The sequence below is a fragment of the Oryctolagus cuniculus genome, chromosome 12 (genome assembly GCF_051225735.1).
Source record: "Oryctolagus cuniculus isolate XC-2025 breed Fujian yellow rabbit chromosome 12, ASM5122573v1, whole genome shotgun sequence".
Taxonomy (NCBI): Eukaryota; Metazoa; Chordata; class Mammalia; order Lagomorpha; family Leporidae; genus Oryctolagus; species Oryctolagus cuniculus.
The window spans coordinates 113,165,118-113,184,173 of record NC_142878.1 but is presented as its reverse complement, the minus strand read 5'-3'; the positions used below and the strand labels follow the sequence as shown (position 1 = coordinate 113,184,173).

The window sequence follows — 19,056 nt, the reverse complement described above, 5'->3', positions numbered from 1 at the left end:
ATCTAGGAAAGGATCCAAATTGGAACATTTGTTGCATAGCTCCTGAAATAAGCTGTTTTCCTTTAAATAACTCAAGATAGTGATTTCACAAAGTCTTACATTGTTTGCATTAATAGGACACTGCATTACCAAACCCGATTTGATCTTTAAGTTGGAGCAAGGAGCAGAGCCATGGATGGTGAATGAATTCCTAAATCAGAACCTTCCAGGTCAGTACATACTTAATGGTGAGGGAGACCAAGGCAGAAAGATTGCAACAGATGTTCACTGATGCTCTTTCCATGACTTTTTCCCAAGTGTTACTCCTGATGATATCTGGTTTTGTGCATCAGACAAGGGATTCTAGAGTATCTAGGGATGCCATTTGATCTCTAAATCTCTGTGTTCTTGATAAAGGCATCCTTTCATTAAAAAAAAAAAGTTCCAATCCTTTTCTGATGTTACTAAGGTTTTTTTCTAGGTTAGATACATTCCCCAAATTCTCTATATTTAATACCTTTTCCCTCATGCATTTATTCTTTTCTTCATTTCTTGTTAGTTGGGCAAGTTAGAAAAACTTCTTTCACATGAGTTACCACTCATGGTTTTGGCCAGGCACAGAACTTGCTATTTTATGGATCTCATGACTGAACCAATAAATCTGATCTCTGTCTCTCTCTTTTCTCTTTCTCTGTGCTTTTCCAAATAAAATAAGAAAAAAGTAGGTTGTTAAAAACATTTGAGGAGAGAGCCTGTGGTTGGCAACCTTCTGTTTCATTCTCTCTGTGTGTCTCATTCTCCATCTCTCTGACTCTCAAGTATGTAAATAAATAAGGGAATGCTAAGAGATGGTCAGAAGTAAGCCTCTGTGCTGTGACATCAGAAGTCCTGAAGTAAGCAGGAACTTTTATAGAAACATGAAAATAAGTGATCCTAAACTCAACAAGAAAGTCTTGAGATTCTGAATCCCAAGGTCAAGTAACCTCATGGTTTTATGTTGATTGTCTCAAATATGTAGTTTGAAGTATGAATTCTGTCTCAAAGAAAAAAAGATAAGATAGGAATAGGAAATTAAGATTTCTTTGAATATAAGAGACAGCTGATCAAAAGCCTCCAGAAACTCAAATTATCACATATGAGTGTTAATAGAAAAACCTGAGGGGAGATAACCAAGACTAGTGATTTCAGAATGAGCTAGAAAATGTATTTCAAAGAAGGCAAACACACTCTGGGTTGCAAAAATAAATTGTTTCAGCTGTTAGAGAGTGTATACCCGAGGTGGTATATTGCAATGTTTCTGTACCTGTTGTAGTTCTGAGAAGCTGAAGATGTTAGATTTCCTTAGGAATATGGGGAAGCTATCATGGAGTGCGGATAAAAGCAGAGTTTCTCATTTGAAAAATCCACAAGTGTTCCCCTGGAAAGACTGATCATGAGAAAACTATAGATTCAAATCTTGGTCCTTACATGTGATACTGTTTAGAGTACAGACACATTTCACTCTTCTGCACCTGCAAGAAAATGATCCAGTAAAGCATTCCCATATTTATGTTTGAAATATCAGAGAGCACACAACATAAACTTTTTAATAAAATTAATTAAAGAAGAAGGAAAGGTAAAAAAGTGTTTGTTAGGCAATGGGGGAATATATTTACTAAATATTTATCCATTCTTTAAAATCTTATAGTTGTCTCATCATTGTTAAGGGTAGAATGACAATGAGAAGAGAAAGATCATTTATTAGCTCATTTCCCCAATGCTTGCAACAGTGAGATCTGACTAGTCTGAAGCCAAAAGGCTGGAACTTCATCTAGTCTAACCTGATTTATCACAGGTCCCAAGCACATGATTCATTATTTGCTGCCTTCTCATTTATATATGCAAGAGCTTTAATGGAATCAGAGTAGCCAGGGCTCAAACTGGCACTATGTTGGGATGCAGGCACCCTAAGCAGTGAATTAACAAATCTAACCAGGAAAGCCATTTGCCATACTTGAATAAAATTAAAGTACTAAACGATTGTACAGAGAAATCTATTGGTACAACCTAATATATCAATGTCTTAAGGGAAAAAAAACAAGCATAATGAGTGTCAATAAGTGTCTTCTACTGATTATGTTACAATCTTCATTCCCCTTACATCAGTATTCCAGAAGAAAGTAATTATATGTGATTCAGTGATTTTTTTTGTCTCATTTCAGTTGCCATGAAGAGTGATGACATTATTAGGACCAACCAGGAAATTCGAGAAAAAAATGTTAAGCAGAATGTTATTACAAATAATAAGACATCAACTCCCAGAAGAGTTGAATTAAATAAAAGACTTAATTTAAATTCAAGTCATGTTTCAAAGCTGATTAACAAAAAAAGAAATTATTCATCAATGAAACCTGAGGAATACAACGTGTGTCACAATGTGTATCCCAATTGTGGGACTGATCAGCTGCAAGCTAGAGAGAAACTTGATGCCGCTAAGGTACCTGGGAACTCTGCCCAGTGCTGTGAGCCTCTTAGTGAGTATCACAAGATTCAGACTGTGAAGCCTTCATTTGAACATAGTGGACAAGGGAAAGACTTCAAAAGGAAGAAGATATTCTTTAGATTTGGAACGGTCCATATGGGAGACTCCTGTAATAAGTCAACTGTCACTGTTGGAAAGACAACTCAAATAGAAAAAACTCTTCATAAAAATGCTAACCTCAGTAAGCATCAACAAATCAACACAGGAGAGGAACTCTATGAAGATATGGGATATGTGGAACCTCTTCTTTACAAATCAGATCTTTTAATAAATCAGAGACAACATATACAGAAAAAACCCTACGCATGTAAGCCTCGTGGAAAATCCTTCAGGTCTAAGTCCTGCCATACCATCATTCACAGTACTTCCTTACAGGAAAACTCGCAAGAGTGTAATGAATGTGGAAAAGCCATATACCCGAAGGTAGATGATATTAGACATCAGGAAGTTCATACAGAGGACAAACCTAATGAATGTAAAGACTGTGGGAAAGCCTTTGGCAAGAAGTCACATCTTGTAATGCATCGGAGAATTCACACAGGGGAGAAACCTTATGAATGTAATGAATGTGGAAAAGCTTTTGGCAAGAAGTCATATCTCATAATTCATCACAGAATTCACACAGGGGAGAAACCTTATGAGTGCAATGGCTGTGGAAAAGCCTTTGGACGAAAGGCACAACTCGTAATGCATCAGAGAATTCACACAGGAGAGAAACCTTATGAGTGCAATGGCTGTGGAAAAGCCTTCAGCAGTAAGTCACAACTCAAAATCCATCAGAGAATTCACACAGGGGAGAAACCTTATGAATGTAATGACTGTGGAAAAGCCTTTGGCATGAAGTCACATCTCATAACCCATCAAAGAACTCACACAGGGGAGAAACCTTATGAATGTCATGACTGTGGGAAAGCCTTTGGCTACAAGTCACAGCTCAATATCCATCATAGAATTCACACAGGGGAGAAACCTTATGAATGTAATGACTGTGGAAAGGCCTTCAACAGTAAGTCACAACTCAAAGTCCATCAGAGAATTCACACAGGGGAGAAACCTTATGAATGTAATGACTGTGGAAAAGCCTTAAGCAGTAAGACACAACTCAAAATCCATGAGAGAATTCACACAGGGGAGAAACCTTATGAATGTAATGACTGTGGAAAAGCCTTCAGCAGTAAGTCACAACTCAAAATCCATCATAGAATTCACACAGGGGAGAAACCTTATGAATGTAATGACTGTGGCAAAGCATTCAGCTCTAAGTCACAATTCAAAGTCCATCAGAGAATTCACACAGGGGAAAAACCTTATGAATGTAATGAATGTGGAAAAGCTTTTGGCAAGAAGTCACATGTCATAATGCATCACAGAATTCACACAGGGGAGAAACCTTATGAATGTAATGACTGTGGAAAAGCCTATGGCAATAAATCACATCTCATAGTCCATCAAAGAATTCATACAGGGGAGAAACCTTATGAATGTAATGATTGTGGAAAAGCATTTGTCCAAATGTCAGACCTGAAGAAACATCAGAGAATTCACACAGGAGAGAAACCTTATGAGTGCAATGATTGTGGGAAAACCTTTGGTCAGAAGTCACAACTCATAGTTCACCAGAGAATTCACACAGGAGAATAACCTCATGAATGTTATGACTACAGAAAAGCTTTTTGCTGTAAATCACAACTCATAACACCTGAAAGCTTCTTTAATAAGGCTGGGTGAGTGTTGACAAATTCAGTTTCTTTTTGTTTGATAGGTCTTTACTTCACATTCAACATAAATGAGTACTTTGCAGTGTATAGTATTCTCAGTGGACTGATTTTTTTTTTCTCTTAAGATTCACGCTATGTCTCTCCATTCTCTCATAGATCATAAACATTCTAATGAGAAGTCGCCTGTGAATCTAGTTGGAAATCCTTTGAAATTTAACTGACATTTCTGTATTGCACATTTTGGAATTTTTTGTTTTACTGTTAAAAGTTTGCAGTATCTTCTGGCAGCCTAGAAAGGCCTTCTCATGAACCTGAGCTGGTGAATCAAGGGAACATAAGGTTACATTTCCTACATGACACTGTAGCCATCCATAATTGAACAAGGAGGATGATCCCTATATTTTCTTTGCAGACAGCCCATCTTCCTGGAAAGCAGAGAGGATACAGCACAACTCTTGGGCAATTCTAACTTTTTTATTAATGTGTGGTTTAGTAAGTTCATATTTGAAATAAATGTGCTATGAATGAATACATTCAAATATAGAAAGAACATTTTGTATTTTCACTGACTTTACTTCTATATAGTTTTGATAATTATACTGTGGTTTGAAAACTCACACCAGATTATTGCTGATAATTATTGAGAGAAATGCTTGTTTGATGGATAGAACTGGGAATGCATGGAGACTGTACTGCAGATCCTTCAGTAAATCTCCATATATTTTTTTTTTTGACAGGCAGAGCAGATAGTGAGAGAGAGAGACACAGAGAAAGGTCTTCCTTTTGCCATTGGTTCACCCTCCAATGACCACCACAGCTGGCGTGCTGTGGCCAGCGCACCGGGCTGATGCGAAGGGAGGAGCCAGGTGCTTCTCCTGGTCTCCCATGGGTGCAGGGCCCAAGCACTTGGGCCATCTTCCACTGCCTTCCCGGGCCACAGCTGAGAGCTGGCCTGGAAGAGGGGCAACCAGGAAAGAATCTGGTACCCTGACTGGGACTAGAACCCAGTGTACCGGCGCTGCTAGGTGGAGGATTAGCCTATTGAGTTGCTGCGCCGGCCATATATTTCCATATGTGCAAGTTATGCTGCCAACTGTCCAAGATATATTTTCAAGAGAATATTTGCGTTTCTTTTTTTCTTTAACCAACTCAATATAGACTCACTTTAGCATTTCAGAAATTTACCAATAACTAATTTCTAGTCAAATTTAAAGACTACTACCCTTTGGACGTGAATTACACAGAGAGAGGAGAGTCAGAGAGTGAATGAAGTCTTCCATCTGCTGGTTCACTCCCTAGGTGGCCGGAACAGCCAGAGCTGCGCTGATCCGGTCCAGGCTTTAGCAGTTTCTTCCTGGTCTCCCAAGTGGGTGCAGGGGTCTGAGGTCTTGGACCATCTTGTACTGCTTTCCTACGTGATAGCAGAAAGCTGGAATGGAAGTGGAGAAGCCAGGTCTGGAACTGACACCCATATGGGATGCCAGCGCTTCAGGCCAGGGCATTAACCCACTGAGCCACAGCGCCAGCCTCACTTGAATGTATTTTTAATTTTTTATATATTTGAGAGCTAGAGAGACAGATTGACCAAGTGAGAGAGACAGGCATGTACAAACAGTTCTCATCTACTCCTCACTCCCTAAATGCCCAGAGCAGCTGGAATTAGATGAATACTGGCCCAAGTCACCCAAATTGGGGCACACTCTGCTAGACTACAATGGTCTACATGATCAGGAAAGTGTAGTGAGGAGCTGGAAGAGGGAATCAAACAAAACCTCTCTGATGTGGAACCAGGGCAGCTTAACTAGCATCTTAACTACTATGCTACATGCTTGTCCCATTTTAAACTCTTTGCCATTTTTGCAACTACTGTCCATGATTTTCTCTTGGCAATTCTTCTTCATTAGTTTCTACCAAGAACTAACTGGTGTTATGCTCTTCCATGGACTCCTCAGCGACCTTCATTATATGACCCACCTAATGCTATATGTAGTTTCTCATTCATTCCACCCCCTAATTCACCATGACTGATTTGGCCATCTGTTGCTCCAAAGAATATTGTAAATTCACCTTTTTTGTACCAGAAATTTTGCTTCTTCCCAAAGCTAAATTTAGGATGTGTTAGCACAATGATGAGACTGAATCTATTTTGGGCTATGCTAGTAGCCAGAAAGTGTGATAACAGCCCTGGGAGTGAAAGAATTTATGAGTTAATGGTTATCATGTGAATAAGTGTCAAGATAAAGGTCCACAAAGAATAAAGAACAGGGATTCTATCCATAATTTTTATTGATAAAAAATTATGCTTTTCAAAATTAATTTTATTTAAAGGAAAAGAGACAGAGAATCTTCCAGCTGCTGATATACTCCCCAGTGACTGCAATGGCCAGGGCTGAGCCAAGCCAGAAACAGAAACCAGGAGCTTCATCCATGTCTCCTATGTGTATTCATGGGTCCAGACACATGAACTTTTCTCGGCTTTGTTCTCAGAGATATCAACAAGGAGCTGGATCAGAAATGGAACAGCTAGGACATGAACCAGCACCCATCTGAGATGCTGGCATCCTAGATGGTGCCTTTAGCACAGTGACAGCCCCTAAAATTATGCTTCTATCCAAAAATGACTTTTCATGCTTTCAAACTTTTAATTCTATTCTTTTAGTCACTTCCACATGGGTATGGGACAATGGATGTATGTATTAATCATATTTATGACTATTATCTAGAACAGTGGTCAATAAAGGTCACAGTTGTTATTGTTTTATATAAGTATGTGTGCCTAAATGTGGCACTTAAACCATGTGAAGTAAACATTTAAGTGGCATTAAATACATCATACTGCTTTGCAACCATCACCAGCATCCCTCTAAAGAATTATTTTTATGTTTTTCGTTACATGCCCTACAAATAACTGCTCTACTTTTTCTGTATGAATTGATCTATGCTAGAGCCTCATATATGTCAAGTAATAACATATTTGTTTTCTTATTATTGGCTTATTTAATGTAGCATAATGTTTATGAGTTTCATTTATGCATTTGTTCACATGTTCTTGTTAAAGCTCAGTAGTTTTTTTCATCATGAAACTAAGATACTATTTAATAAAACTTTCTCACTTCAGTCTTTTGTGCAAAACACAAAGCCACACACGAAGAGCAACTTGTTTCCTACCTTGTTTGCTACCTTGTTTTTTCCCTGTTGGAGCTCTCTCTCCCTAAGTCATCAACTGTTCTCTGTGAGACAGGTACCTGGAATGTCAGGCTCTTATCACTCACAGATTCACTATCTTTCATAATCTGCACAGGATTCTGAGAGGGGGGTATCTTTCCCATGTCTGAGTGCTTAAGAGCAGCATGGCATGCCAACTCTAGCCAAAGGAAAGACACGCACAGCACTGCTGCCATAACAAAGCAAATTCCTAGCACCTCTGCTGTTGATGGCATTTTGAGGAGGTTTCCCTGTGTTAGACAAACAGATAGTGGTGTATCAGATCATATGTATGTCCTGTGCTTAGTGGGGGACTTCCTTGATTCGTTAGGTCAAGACCATATGCCCACACGGTGTCTTTGGAGCGTCTTCTCTCCCAAGTGAGGGAAGATGACTTTCTCTGAAGGGAGTATTTGGTATTTATTCCCATTGCATTGATTTTGGCTCATTTATTTTTTGTTAATGAATTAATTCATCTAACATTATGTGTCAAATTCCCTCCAAATTCTGCATTCTTTTCATAAAGACAAGAAACCCATGTCTGTTTTGTTCCTGAGACCTCAACATCTGAGATAGGATCCAGCCTATATTAAGCAACAATGGCTCATCTCATCATGTTAAATATTTACCAAACAATCATGGAAAAGACAACATCTTCATTCAAATCTGTTTTCTTTTTTTCATTTTTTAAAGATTTTATTTATTTTGGAAGGTAGAATTGCAGAGAGAGAGAGGGAGAGATATAAAGGGCTTCCAATTGCTGATTCACTCATGAAACAACTGCAATGATTGGAGTTAGGCTAATCTGAAAATAGGAGCAAGGAGCTTCTTCCCAGTCTCCCATGTAGGTACAGGGGACCAAGCATTTGGGACATCTGCTTTCCCAGGCACATCATCAGGTAGCTGCTGCGACTTGGGCCAGAGGCAATATTGGATGCCAGTGCTTCAGCTTTTAACATGTTCATGTACATTTTTCCTTGCAAGCTCTGGGAAGGCTGATAATGCCATTTTCTTATTAGCTACACTTTCCTGATTCCCACTTCAAGATGCCTAGTAAATGGGGGATGTGTACATTGTGTGTATGCACATGTGTGTGTGTATTATTTCTCTCACCATTTACAAAATTCAGTGAAATACACACATACTGTCTTGAATTTACTCTTGGGGAAATGGGTTTTATTTGAGAAAAGAGAAACTCAAAAATAACTTTTTTTGATGGGAAAAATAGAGAAGGTAGCAGGCCTTCTGTATCTAATCTTCAGAAATTATGAAAAAGGCTTTTTTACTGATTGGAAAGGGAGAGTGACATAAAGAGGAGGGGAAAAAGGGCCATCTATAGCCTGGTTCACTCCTCAAATACCCACAACATCCATGGTTTGCTCACATTGAAGTCAAGAGTTAGAAATTGCATATGGTATTCTGATGGGGGTGTCAGGAAACCGAGTACTTGGATCATCACTGGAAACCTTCAAGGTTAATAACTAAGAAGTTGGATTACAAGCACTGGGTATTTTATTTTATTCTCCCTAAGTACCAATTATTGTAAATGATCTTTGCCCTAACCAATCACACCCTGTTGCCAGGCAGTTTCCAAAGCCATCCAATCACAGCCTGTTGCCAGTCCGGCTGCACTGTCATGTGGTTTCTGAAGCCATCCAATCATGGTCTATTGCCAGGCAGTCTCCATTGTCATGTGGTTTCTGAAGCCATCCAATCACAGCCTGTTGTCAGTCAGGCTCAGCTGTCATGTGGTTTCTGTAGCCATCCAGTCGCACCCTGTTGCCAGGCAGTTTCTGTTGCCAGTGGCCATCTTGGCATGGCCTTCTCATTCCACCACAGCTTGTTTATTTGTTCTTTGCAAAAGATAATGTTTTGGGGAAGGAAGCAAATATTTTACCAACAAATTCCATTGGGATCCCCTACATATTCAGCCATATGACTCCTCACATTCCTACCTCCTGAAGATAGAAACCCTAACATCTGTTAGGGGGAGCTGGGCAATGATCACTCTGGATTCTTCATGCTGAAAAGGGGTTTCTTTGGGAAGGGATGTCAAGACAGGGTTTCAGCAGGAGGTGTCTTCTCAGCAGGAGGTGGCTTTTCCAGAGGAATGCAGTGCCAGCTTGCAGAAACTGCTTCCACTGGATGTTTCATGTTCATGGCCACCTAGAATTTTTCTAAGTCTGAAGAAAATGAATCTAACAAGCAGTGTAAACTCACAGGATCTAAAGCTGAGGACAGAGTCATTATTTGAGGCCCTAAGAAAAGTGTCTAAATCATGAGCAAGTTTTTTCATTGAGAGGCTAATACAAACTGACAGAAAGGGCTTGAAAACAAACAGGTAGGCTTTCAGGCCTTATCAATTATGAGGCTCAGACCTATCTATATCTCTTTACATGTGGTACATCATAAAGGGGGTACCCTGTTGACTTCCATTACCTAGCTGGCTGGGGAGGAGAGCTGGCTCAAGGAGAAAGTAGGCAGCTTTCTAAAAGGAAAACATTTTTAGTTAATATACAGTTCTGCCTGCAATGTTGTTGACCTTACTTGACCATCCCCCCAACAGCAGTTGTTACTTTGGAAGCTGGGCTGAGTGGAGGGCTTTTCAGCTTCAAGAGACTAAGGCCTGTGGCTCTGACCTGAAGCCCTTCGACTCCAGGGCAGGTCAGTTTCCAGTGACCCAACTCTTGGCTGGCATAGCTGCCAGGGCTTTTCATAAGCTGACTTCTGCTGAAGCCCTGGCTTTCCACATCAAAAACCAATGTAGTGGACTGGCCTGTTGGGTCTCTTTGATGGGAAATTACTGTGTAAAGCAGCCATTAATTGGCCTGCCACTTATCTTTATATTGCTTCTGCAGCCTAGCTTCCTCTTGGGTTTTGTTAACATAGACCAAATTGAATCATTGATACAAAATGATTACTCAAATGCTTTAAAATAAGCACATATTTAAACAATGCATAGCTCTTAGTTAAAAAAAATCAACTGTTTTTAAACAATTAGAACTTAACAGAGACATTAAGAGAACACAATACATTACTTCAACAGAACACAAAATATATTTTTGTTCATCCAAAGAATCGCAAATAAAACAAAATAGTTAGCACATGGAATTATAAGAAAGCTTGGAACAATTTTAACAGAGTTAGAACTAAGGAAGAGAAAATAGTGTACTGGAGCTAGTTAGAAAACTGACAGAGTCACTAATTTAAAAAAAAAACTATTAAAAAATATAAAAGGCAGTTTTAAAAATAGATTTTAGGGCCAGTGCCACAGCTCTCTAGGCTAATCCTCTGCCTGCGGCACTGGCACTCCAGGTTCTAGTCCCAGTTGGGGCACCTGATACTAGTCCCAGTTGGACCTATTCCAGTCCAGCTCTCTGCTGTGGCCCGGGATGGCAGCGGAGGATGGCCCAGGTGCTTGGGTCCCTGCACCCAGATGGGAGACTGGGAGGAAGCACCTGGCTCCTGGCTTCAGATTGGTGCACTGCTGGTTGTATCGGCCATAAGGGGAGTGAACCAACAGAAGGAAGACCTTTCTCTCTCACTGTCTAACTCTGGCTGTCAAAAAAAAATAAATAAACAAATAAATAATAGATTTTAACACTATTTCAGAATACATACTAACACTATTTAAGAATATATAATAATATATACAATGCAAAAACCTCATTGGTTTAACAGGTTTTTTTTTTTTTCAGAGTTAGACAGTGAGAGAGACAGAGAGAAAGGTCTTCCTTTTCCATTGGATCACCCCCCAAATGGTCGCTACGTGCTGATCCGAAGCCAAGAGCCAAGTGCTTCCCAGTTCATAAACTCCACACATTCATTAGGTCTTAACCTCCTGTTATTGCTCCCCATCAGAGTCAGGTTTTTCTGTTTGGCTGAGAGCTGGCTCAGCCCTGAGCTGGTGCAGCTGTTACGTATGTCCAAAATGGTGCCTGCTGTATTGTTTTCTCCACTTTTGTAAGGTGAGTAGAGAGAGAGAGAATAGTGTCCATACGGGTCCATTTATTTATTTATTTCTCTCCTCTAGTTAGCCTGGTGAACTTTTCCCCATGGGGCTTCAACCCTCATTCTCTCTAGACCCTTCCTGCTGCTTTTCCTCCAGTCTCTTGAGCTACTGCCTCACCTCCCTTTCCGCGCTGGTGCATAGACTTGGTGACTGGGGACCCAAGCCATTGGCATCTGTGCCCTCCACATAGGTCCACCATGTCCCACTAGTTCTGGAAGTTTCCTCTGCTCTTTTTCCTCTAACTCTTCCCTGAGACTACAGTATCTCCACTTTTATTAAACTATCTTTTCTTAGACTATCAGTGTGCTCCCTCCCTAATCCACCATCTTGGAGCACTCCCCCAATAAACATTTTTAACACAGGTTTCCAACAAAGCGAATGAATGAAAACATCACACATTTTGATGAAAAAACTAACATATTAATGAAACTTATGTAATCAAGCAAGACAAAAAAGTAACCACATAGAGACCCAAACTGGTCAGACTATAGATTCATGTAACTGTTAACATTGCTGGTTTGCTCCTTAATTGTTGTGTCTCATGGCTTGTAGATTTTCCTGTGACTGCTAGCATTTATAACACTCTGTTGGGCTATGTTTTAAGGAAAGCCAACATATTTACCTTTCCTTCCTACTGAATTCCTCCCAAATTATCGGAATTTCTGATTTTCATGACAATGTAATTATTTTTAAAACTTTATTAAAACAACATGTTCTGTTCATAATAAAATACAATTTAAAATATTGATATGTCTAAAACTATACAGAAAACACTTGATTTCAAGGCCTTCCAGCCTTTCAGTGAGTAAATAAAAATGATCATTTCATAACAGCTCTTATACTTCTTAACAGCTTTTAAAAAATCTAAGAGTTTCTTGCTTCAGCTTGCTCTGTTAAAGCAGTTTCTAATTCTGAGATCAAACTAAAAGAAATCAACTTTTCCTACTGACTTTGGAGGTCCAATTTAATATGACTAGAGTTACATTTTTTTATGTTTTTTTTTTTTCCTGGTACAAACTTGATTGGTTGTACTGTTGTTAGTCTGTTGTGTTTTTTATTTGGAGCTTCAGGCAGGTCACCTGTCAGCTTTCTACAAACTCCCAATTCAAAGGCAGACAATTCTGGCTTGATGTTTTGACATGATGGCACCTGCCCACCCAACTGAGTAAGTTAATTTGAGAAACTGACTGGGGAATAGTCTATGTTATGTCCTAATTTTTTTCTGTAGCATGCACTGCTGTTATGTCCTTGGGATGCAAGGTTCCACTCCACATTTTGTACTCTGCACCTCACACTTAGGTACTTCTAGAAGTGGAGGCACACATACCTTGTACAGTGAGGATACCAGAAATGGCAGAATGTTGAGAAGCTGAACATCAGAAGATGAAGGTATCAAGTCCCCACAATTTACGCCCTTAACCCTTTATCTGCTTGTCTCAAATTGCAATGAATATCCTGATAACCAACAGGTCCACTGGCTTGGCTTGCTGTCCAACACCCTGTTTTTTAATGACTTGTTTCCAGATGACTTTTGTCTATAAACATATATATGGGGGGGGAGCCAAGATGGCGGAATAGTGAGGGCACGCACCAATAGTCCGGGAAAATTTAGTTTAATAAAAGGGGAGTTACGGTAGCCTCAGAAAAAAGAACCAGGAAAATATTGCAGAGGAAACACTTCTGGATCCAGTGGCTGTGAATCGGAGGACCTACTGGGAGAACAAGGTCGCCCACCGTGCGGAAGCCGAGCCGCGGAAGCCGAGCCGCGGGACCGAGCTGCGCAAGCTGCAGGGTCTGCGCGCCAGTGCTCGAAGGGGAGTGTGTGCCACACAGACAACAGTGGGGAGACTTGGGACGTCCAGGGCTCGGAGTCCACACATCAGCGCTGGAAGGGGAGCGGACCTGCGTGGAGAGCGTGGGAGCCCACAGTTCGGGACACCAGCGGCAGACTCAACACACCAGCACTGGAACGCGAGGTGAGCCGAACCTCAATAACCCGAGACACCAGCAGGCAAGCGGAGAGAGGAGACTAGAGGGAACGACCCCCGGCGGGGGGGGGACTTCACCAAGCTAACTGGAAGAGAGAGAAAAAAAAAAAAGGTGACTGGTACGGACACGGGTTTCTCTCTCTCCACTCACCTCTCAAGGGCGAGCAAGACAAAGAGCAGGCGCCTTCTTGGACATACGTCATAAGCAGAGCGACCTCAGGTCTGCACCAGCCCTGAGCCTAGCAGAAAAACCTCACTCTGGGCGGGGAGAATTAACAGGAGATTAGGACCTAGTAAATTTGTGGTGCTACTGAACTGAGACTGTGAAAAAAGAGACGGTGGGGGAGAGAACTCACGGAATTCACGTGAGCACTCTCCAGAGACGCTACAATTCCATAATTTTGGCAACCCAGTGGGAGACTGAAGGAGAATTTGAGCCCACTCTGAGGGCCAAACAGATTCCCTGTGTGGTCCTTGGGAAAGAGCTTCCGATTTCTGGCTCCTGCGGGTATATCATTTGCCTGCTAACTACCTCCAACTTCATTCAGCTGTGCAGAATAACTTCCCTTTTGAATCAAAAAAAAGAGAGAGAGAGAGAGAGAGGTTTACCACGCCTAACCTGGGAGTGTCACCTTTGGCACACCAAACAGAGCTCTCAGGCCACACCCATCTCAAGCCCTAAGGCTCCATCAAAAACAGATAGTCCACTTAATCTAGAGTCATAGTATAACAAGAAAAAGCACCACAGTGAAGAAACCAAATATCTCCAATATGCCAAATAACAAATGCAAAAACCAAGGTAATAAACACAAGGAAGTCACGATGAAGCCCTCAAATGAAAAAGACACCCCAATTCAAGATTATGAGGATGATGACATAGAAGAAATGCAAGAAGCAGATCTCAAAAAATTGATAAGAACATTAAGAAGTTCTCAAAAACAAATTCTTGAACTACAGAAATCCTTAATGGACAAGATAGAAAATCTCTCTCGTGAAAATGAAATATTAAGGAGGAATCAAAATGAAACGAAACAACTAGTACAACAGGAAACTGTGATAGTGACTGAAGTGAAGAATTCAATAGATCAAATGAAAAACACAATAGAGAGCCTTACAAACAGAATGGGAGAAGCAGAAGAGAGAATATCGGACTTAGAAGACAGAGAACAGGAAAGGATACAGTCAAACCAAAGAAAAGAAGAGGAAATTAGAAATCTAAAACATATTGTCGGGAATCTTCAGGATACTATTAAAAAAAACCAACATTCGGGTTCTAGGAGTTCCTGAAGGCATGGAGAGGGAGAAAGGATTAGAAGGCCTTTTTAGTGAGATATTAGCAGAAAATTTCCCAGGTTTGGAGAAGGACAGAGAAATCCTAGTACAAGAAGCTCACAGAACCCCTAATAAACACGACCAAAAGAGATCCTCACCACGACACATTGTAATTAAACTCTCCACAGTGAAACATAAAGAAAAGATCCTAAAATGTGCAAGAGAGAAACGTCAGATTACTCTCAGAGGATCTCCAATCAGACTCACAGCTGACTTCTCATCAGAAACTCTACAAGCTAGGAGGGAATGGCGAGATACAGCCCAGGTACTAAGAGAGAACAACTGCCAGCCCAGAATATTATATCCTGCTAAGCTCTCATTTGTGAATGAAGGTGAAATAAAGACTTTTCATAACAAACAGAAATTGAAAGAATTTGTTGCCACTCGTCCAGCCCTGCAAAAGATGCTTAAAGATGTGTTACACACAGAAACACAGAAACACGGTCATCAATATGAAAGAAGGTAAAGGAAGGAGACCAAGGAAGGAAAGCTCACAGCAAAAGATCACAGGGAATTCAAAGCATATATTAGAACTTATCTTTGGCAAATGGCAGGGCAAAGTTACCACTTATCATTAGTCACATTGAACGTGAATGGCCTGAACTGTCCAGTTAAAAGACACCGATTGACTGATTGGGTTAAGGAACAAAACCCATCTATTTGCTGCTTACAAGAAACACATCTTTCCAACAAAGATCCATACAGACTGAAAGTGAAAGGCTGGAAAAAGATATACCATGTCAACAGAAATGAAAAAAGAGTGGATGTAGCCATCTTAATATCAGACACCATAAACTTTACCACAAAAACCATTAAGAGAGACAAAGAGGGACACTACATAATGATTAAGGGATCAATTCAACAGGAAGATATAACAATTATCAATGTATATGCACCTAACTACAGGGCACCGGTTTATCTAAAAGATTTGTTAACGGACTTAAAGGGAGACTTTGACCCCAATACAATAGTACTGGGGGACTTCAATACTGCACTCTCAGAAATAGACAGATCAATAGGACAGAAGATCAACAAGGATACAGTAGATTTAAATGACACTATAGCCCAAATGGATCTAACAGATATATACAGAACTTTCAATCCTACAGCTAAAGATTTTACATTCTTCTCAGCAGTACATGGAACCTTCTCTAGGATTGACCACATACTAGGCCATAAAGCAAGTCTCAGCAAATTCAAAAGAATTAGAATCATACCATGCAGCTTCTCAGACCATAAAGGAATGAAGTTGGAAATTAGCAACTCAGGAATCCCTAGAGCATACACAAACACATGGAGATTGAACAACATGCTCCTGAATGAACAATGGGTCATAGAAGAAATCAAAAGAGAAATCAAAAACTTTCTGGAAGTAAATGAGGATAACAGCACAACATACCAAAACTTATGGGACGCAGCAAAAGCAGTGTTAAGAGGGAAGTTTATATCAATAGGTGCCTACATCAAGAAATTGGAAAGGCACCAAATAGATGAGCTTTCAATTCACCTCAAGGATCTAGAAAACCTACAGCAAACCAGACCCAAATCTAGTAGGAGAAGAGAAATAATTAAAACCAGAGAAGAAATCAACAGGATTGAATCAAGAAAAACATTACAAAAAATCAGCCAAACGAGGAGCTGGTTTTTTGAAAAAATAAACAAAATTGACAGCCCATTGGCCCAACTAACTAAAAAAAGAAGAGAAAAGACCCAAATCAATAAAATCAGAGATGAAAAAGGAAATGTAACAACAGACACCACAGAAATAAAAAGAATCATCAGAAATTACTACAAGGACTTGTATGCCAGCAAACAGGGAAACCTATCAGAAATGGATACATTCCTGGACACATGCAACATACCTAAATTGAACCAGGAAGACATTGAAAACCTAAACAGACCCATAACTGAGACAGAAATTGAAACAGTAATAAAGGCCCTCCCAACAAAGAAAAGCCCAGGACCAGATGGATTCACTGCTGAATTCTACCAGACATTTAAAGAAGAACTAACTCCAATTCTTCTCAAACTATTCAGAACAATTGAAGAAGAGGGAATCCTCCCAAATTCTTTCTATGAAGCCAGCATCACCTTAATTCCTAAGCCGGAAAAAGATGCAGCACTGAAAGAGAATTACAGACCAATATCTCTGATGAACATAGATGCAAAAATCCTCAATAAAATTCTCACCAATAGAATGCAACAACACATCAGAAAGATCATCCACCCAGACCAAGTGGGATTTATCCCTGGTATGCAGGGATGGTTTAATGTGCGCAAGACAATCAATGTGATACACCACATTAACAGACTGCAGAAGAAAAACCATATGATTATCTCAATAGATGCCGAGAAAGCATTTGATAAAATACAACACCCATTCATGATGAAAACTCTAAGCAAACTGGGTTTGGAAGGAACATTCCTCAATACAATCAAAGCAATCTATGAAACACCCACAGCCAGCATCCTATTGAATGGGGAAAAGTTGGAAGCATTTCCACTGAGATCTGGTACCAGACAGGGATGTCCACTCTCACCACTGCTATTCAATATAGTTCTGGAGGTTCTAGCCAGAGCTATTAGGCAAGAAAAAGAAATTGAAGGGATACAAATTGGGAAGGAAGAACTCAAACTATCCCTCTTTGCAGATGACATGATTCTTTATTTAGGGGACCCAAAGAACTCTACTAAGAGACTATTGGAACTCATAGAAGAGTTTGGCAAAGTAGCAGGGTATAAAATCAATGCACAAAAATCAACAGCCTTTGTATACACAGACAATGCCATGGCTGAGGAAGAACTTCTAAGATCAATCCCATTCACAATAGCTACAAAAACAATCAAATACCTTGGAATAAACTTAACCAAGGACGTTAAAGATATCTACGATGAAAATTACAAAACCTTAAAGAAAGAAATAGAAGAGGATACCAAGAAATGGAAAAATCTTCCATGCTCATGGATGGGAAGAATCAATATCATCAAAATGTCCATTCTCCCAAAAGCAATTTATGGATTCAATGCAATACCAATCAAGATACCGAAGACCTTCTTCTCAGATCTGGAAAAATTGGTGCTGAAATTTATATGGAGGCACAAGAGACCTCGAATAGCTAAAGCAATCTTGTACAACAAAAACAAAGCCGGAGGCATCACAATACCAGATTTCAGGACATACTACAGGGCAGTTGTAATCAAAACAGCATGGTACTGGTGCAGAAACAGATGGATAGACCAATGCAACAGAATTGAAATACCAGAAATCAACCCAAACATCTACAGCCAACTTATATTTGATCAAGGATCTAAAACTAATTCCTTGAGCAAGGACAGTCTATTCAATAAATGGTGCTGGGAAAATTGGATTTCCACGTGCAGAATCATGAAGCAAGACCCCTACCTTACACCTTACACAAAAATCCACTCAACATGGATTAAAGACCTAAATCTACGACCTGACACCATCAAGTTACTAGAGAACATTGGAGAAACCCTTCAAGATATTGGCACAGGCAAAGAGTTTCTGGAAAAGACCCGGGAGGCACAGGCAGTCAAAGCCAAAATTAACTATTGGGATTGCATCAAATTGAGAAGTTTCTGTACTGCAAAAGAAACAGTCAGGAGAGTGAAGAGACAACCGACAGAATGGGAAAAAATATTTGCAAACTATGCAACAGATAAAGGGTTAATAACCAGAATCTACAAAGAGATCAAGAAACTCCACAAAAACAAAACCAACAACCCACTTAAGAGCTGGGCCAAGGACCTCAATAGACATTTTTCAAAAGAGGAAATCCAAATGGCCAACAGGCACATGAAAAAATGTTCAAGGTCATTAGCAATCAGAGAAATGCAAATCAAAACCACAATGAGGTTCCACCTCACCCCGGTTAGAATGGCTCACATTCAGAAATCTACCAACAACAGATGCTGGCGAGGATGTGGGGAAAAAGGGACACTAACCCACTGTTGGTGGGAATGCAAACTAGTCAAGCCACTATGGAAGTCAGTCTGGAGATTCCTCAGAAACCTGAAGATAACCCTACCGTTCGACCCAGCCATCCCACTCCTTGGAATTTACCCAAAGGAATTTAAATTGGCAAACAAAAAAGCGGTCTGCAGCCTAATGTTTATTGCAGCTCAATTCACAATAGCTAAGACCTGGAACCAACCTAAATGCCCATCAACGGTAGACTGGATAAAGAAATTATGGGATATGTACTCTTTAGAATACTATACCGCAGTAAGAAACAACGAAATCCAGTCATTTGCAACAAAATGGAGGAATCTGGAACACAT

The 19,056-nt window shown here is 40.1% G+C and overlaps 1 protein-coding gene across 3 annotated transcripts in view; it reads left to right on the top strand.

Annotated features, from left to right (window-relative positions):
- Nucleotides 1-12,259, top strand: part of LOC100345552 (uncharacterized) — a 31,889-nt gene extending 19,630 nt beyond the window's left edge. For 2 of the 3 annotated variants that reach the window (XM_017339248.4, XM_089309564.1), the window contains exons 3-4: nt 117-209; nt 2,181-12,259. In XM_017339248.4, the coding sequence (XP_017194737.3) occupies nt 117-209; nt 2,181-4,141 (2,054 nt within the window). In that variant the 3' untranslated portion in view covers nt 4,142-12,259. The remainder of the gene's footprint in view (nt 1-116; nt 210-2,180) is intronic. The other variant, XR_016217679.1, reaches the window with a different exon arrangement.
- Nucleotides 12,260-19,056: the final 6,797 nt, after the last annotated feature.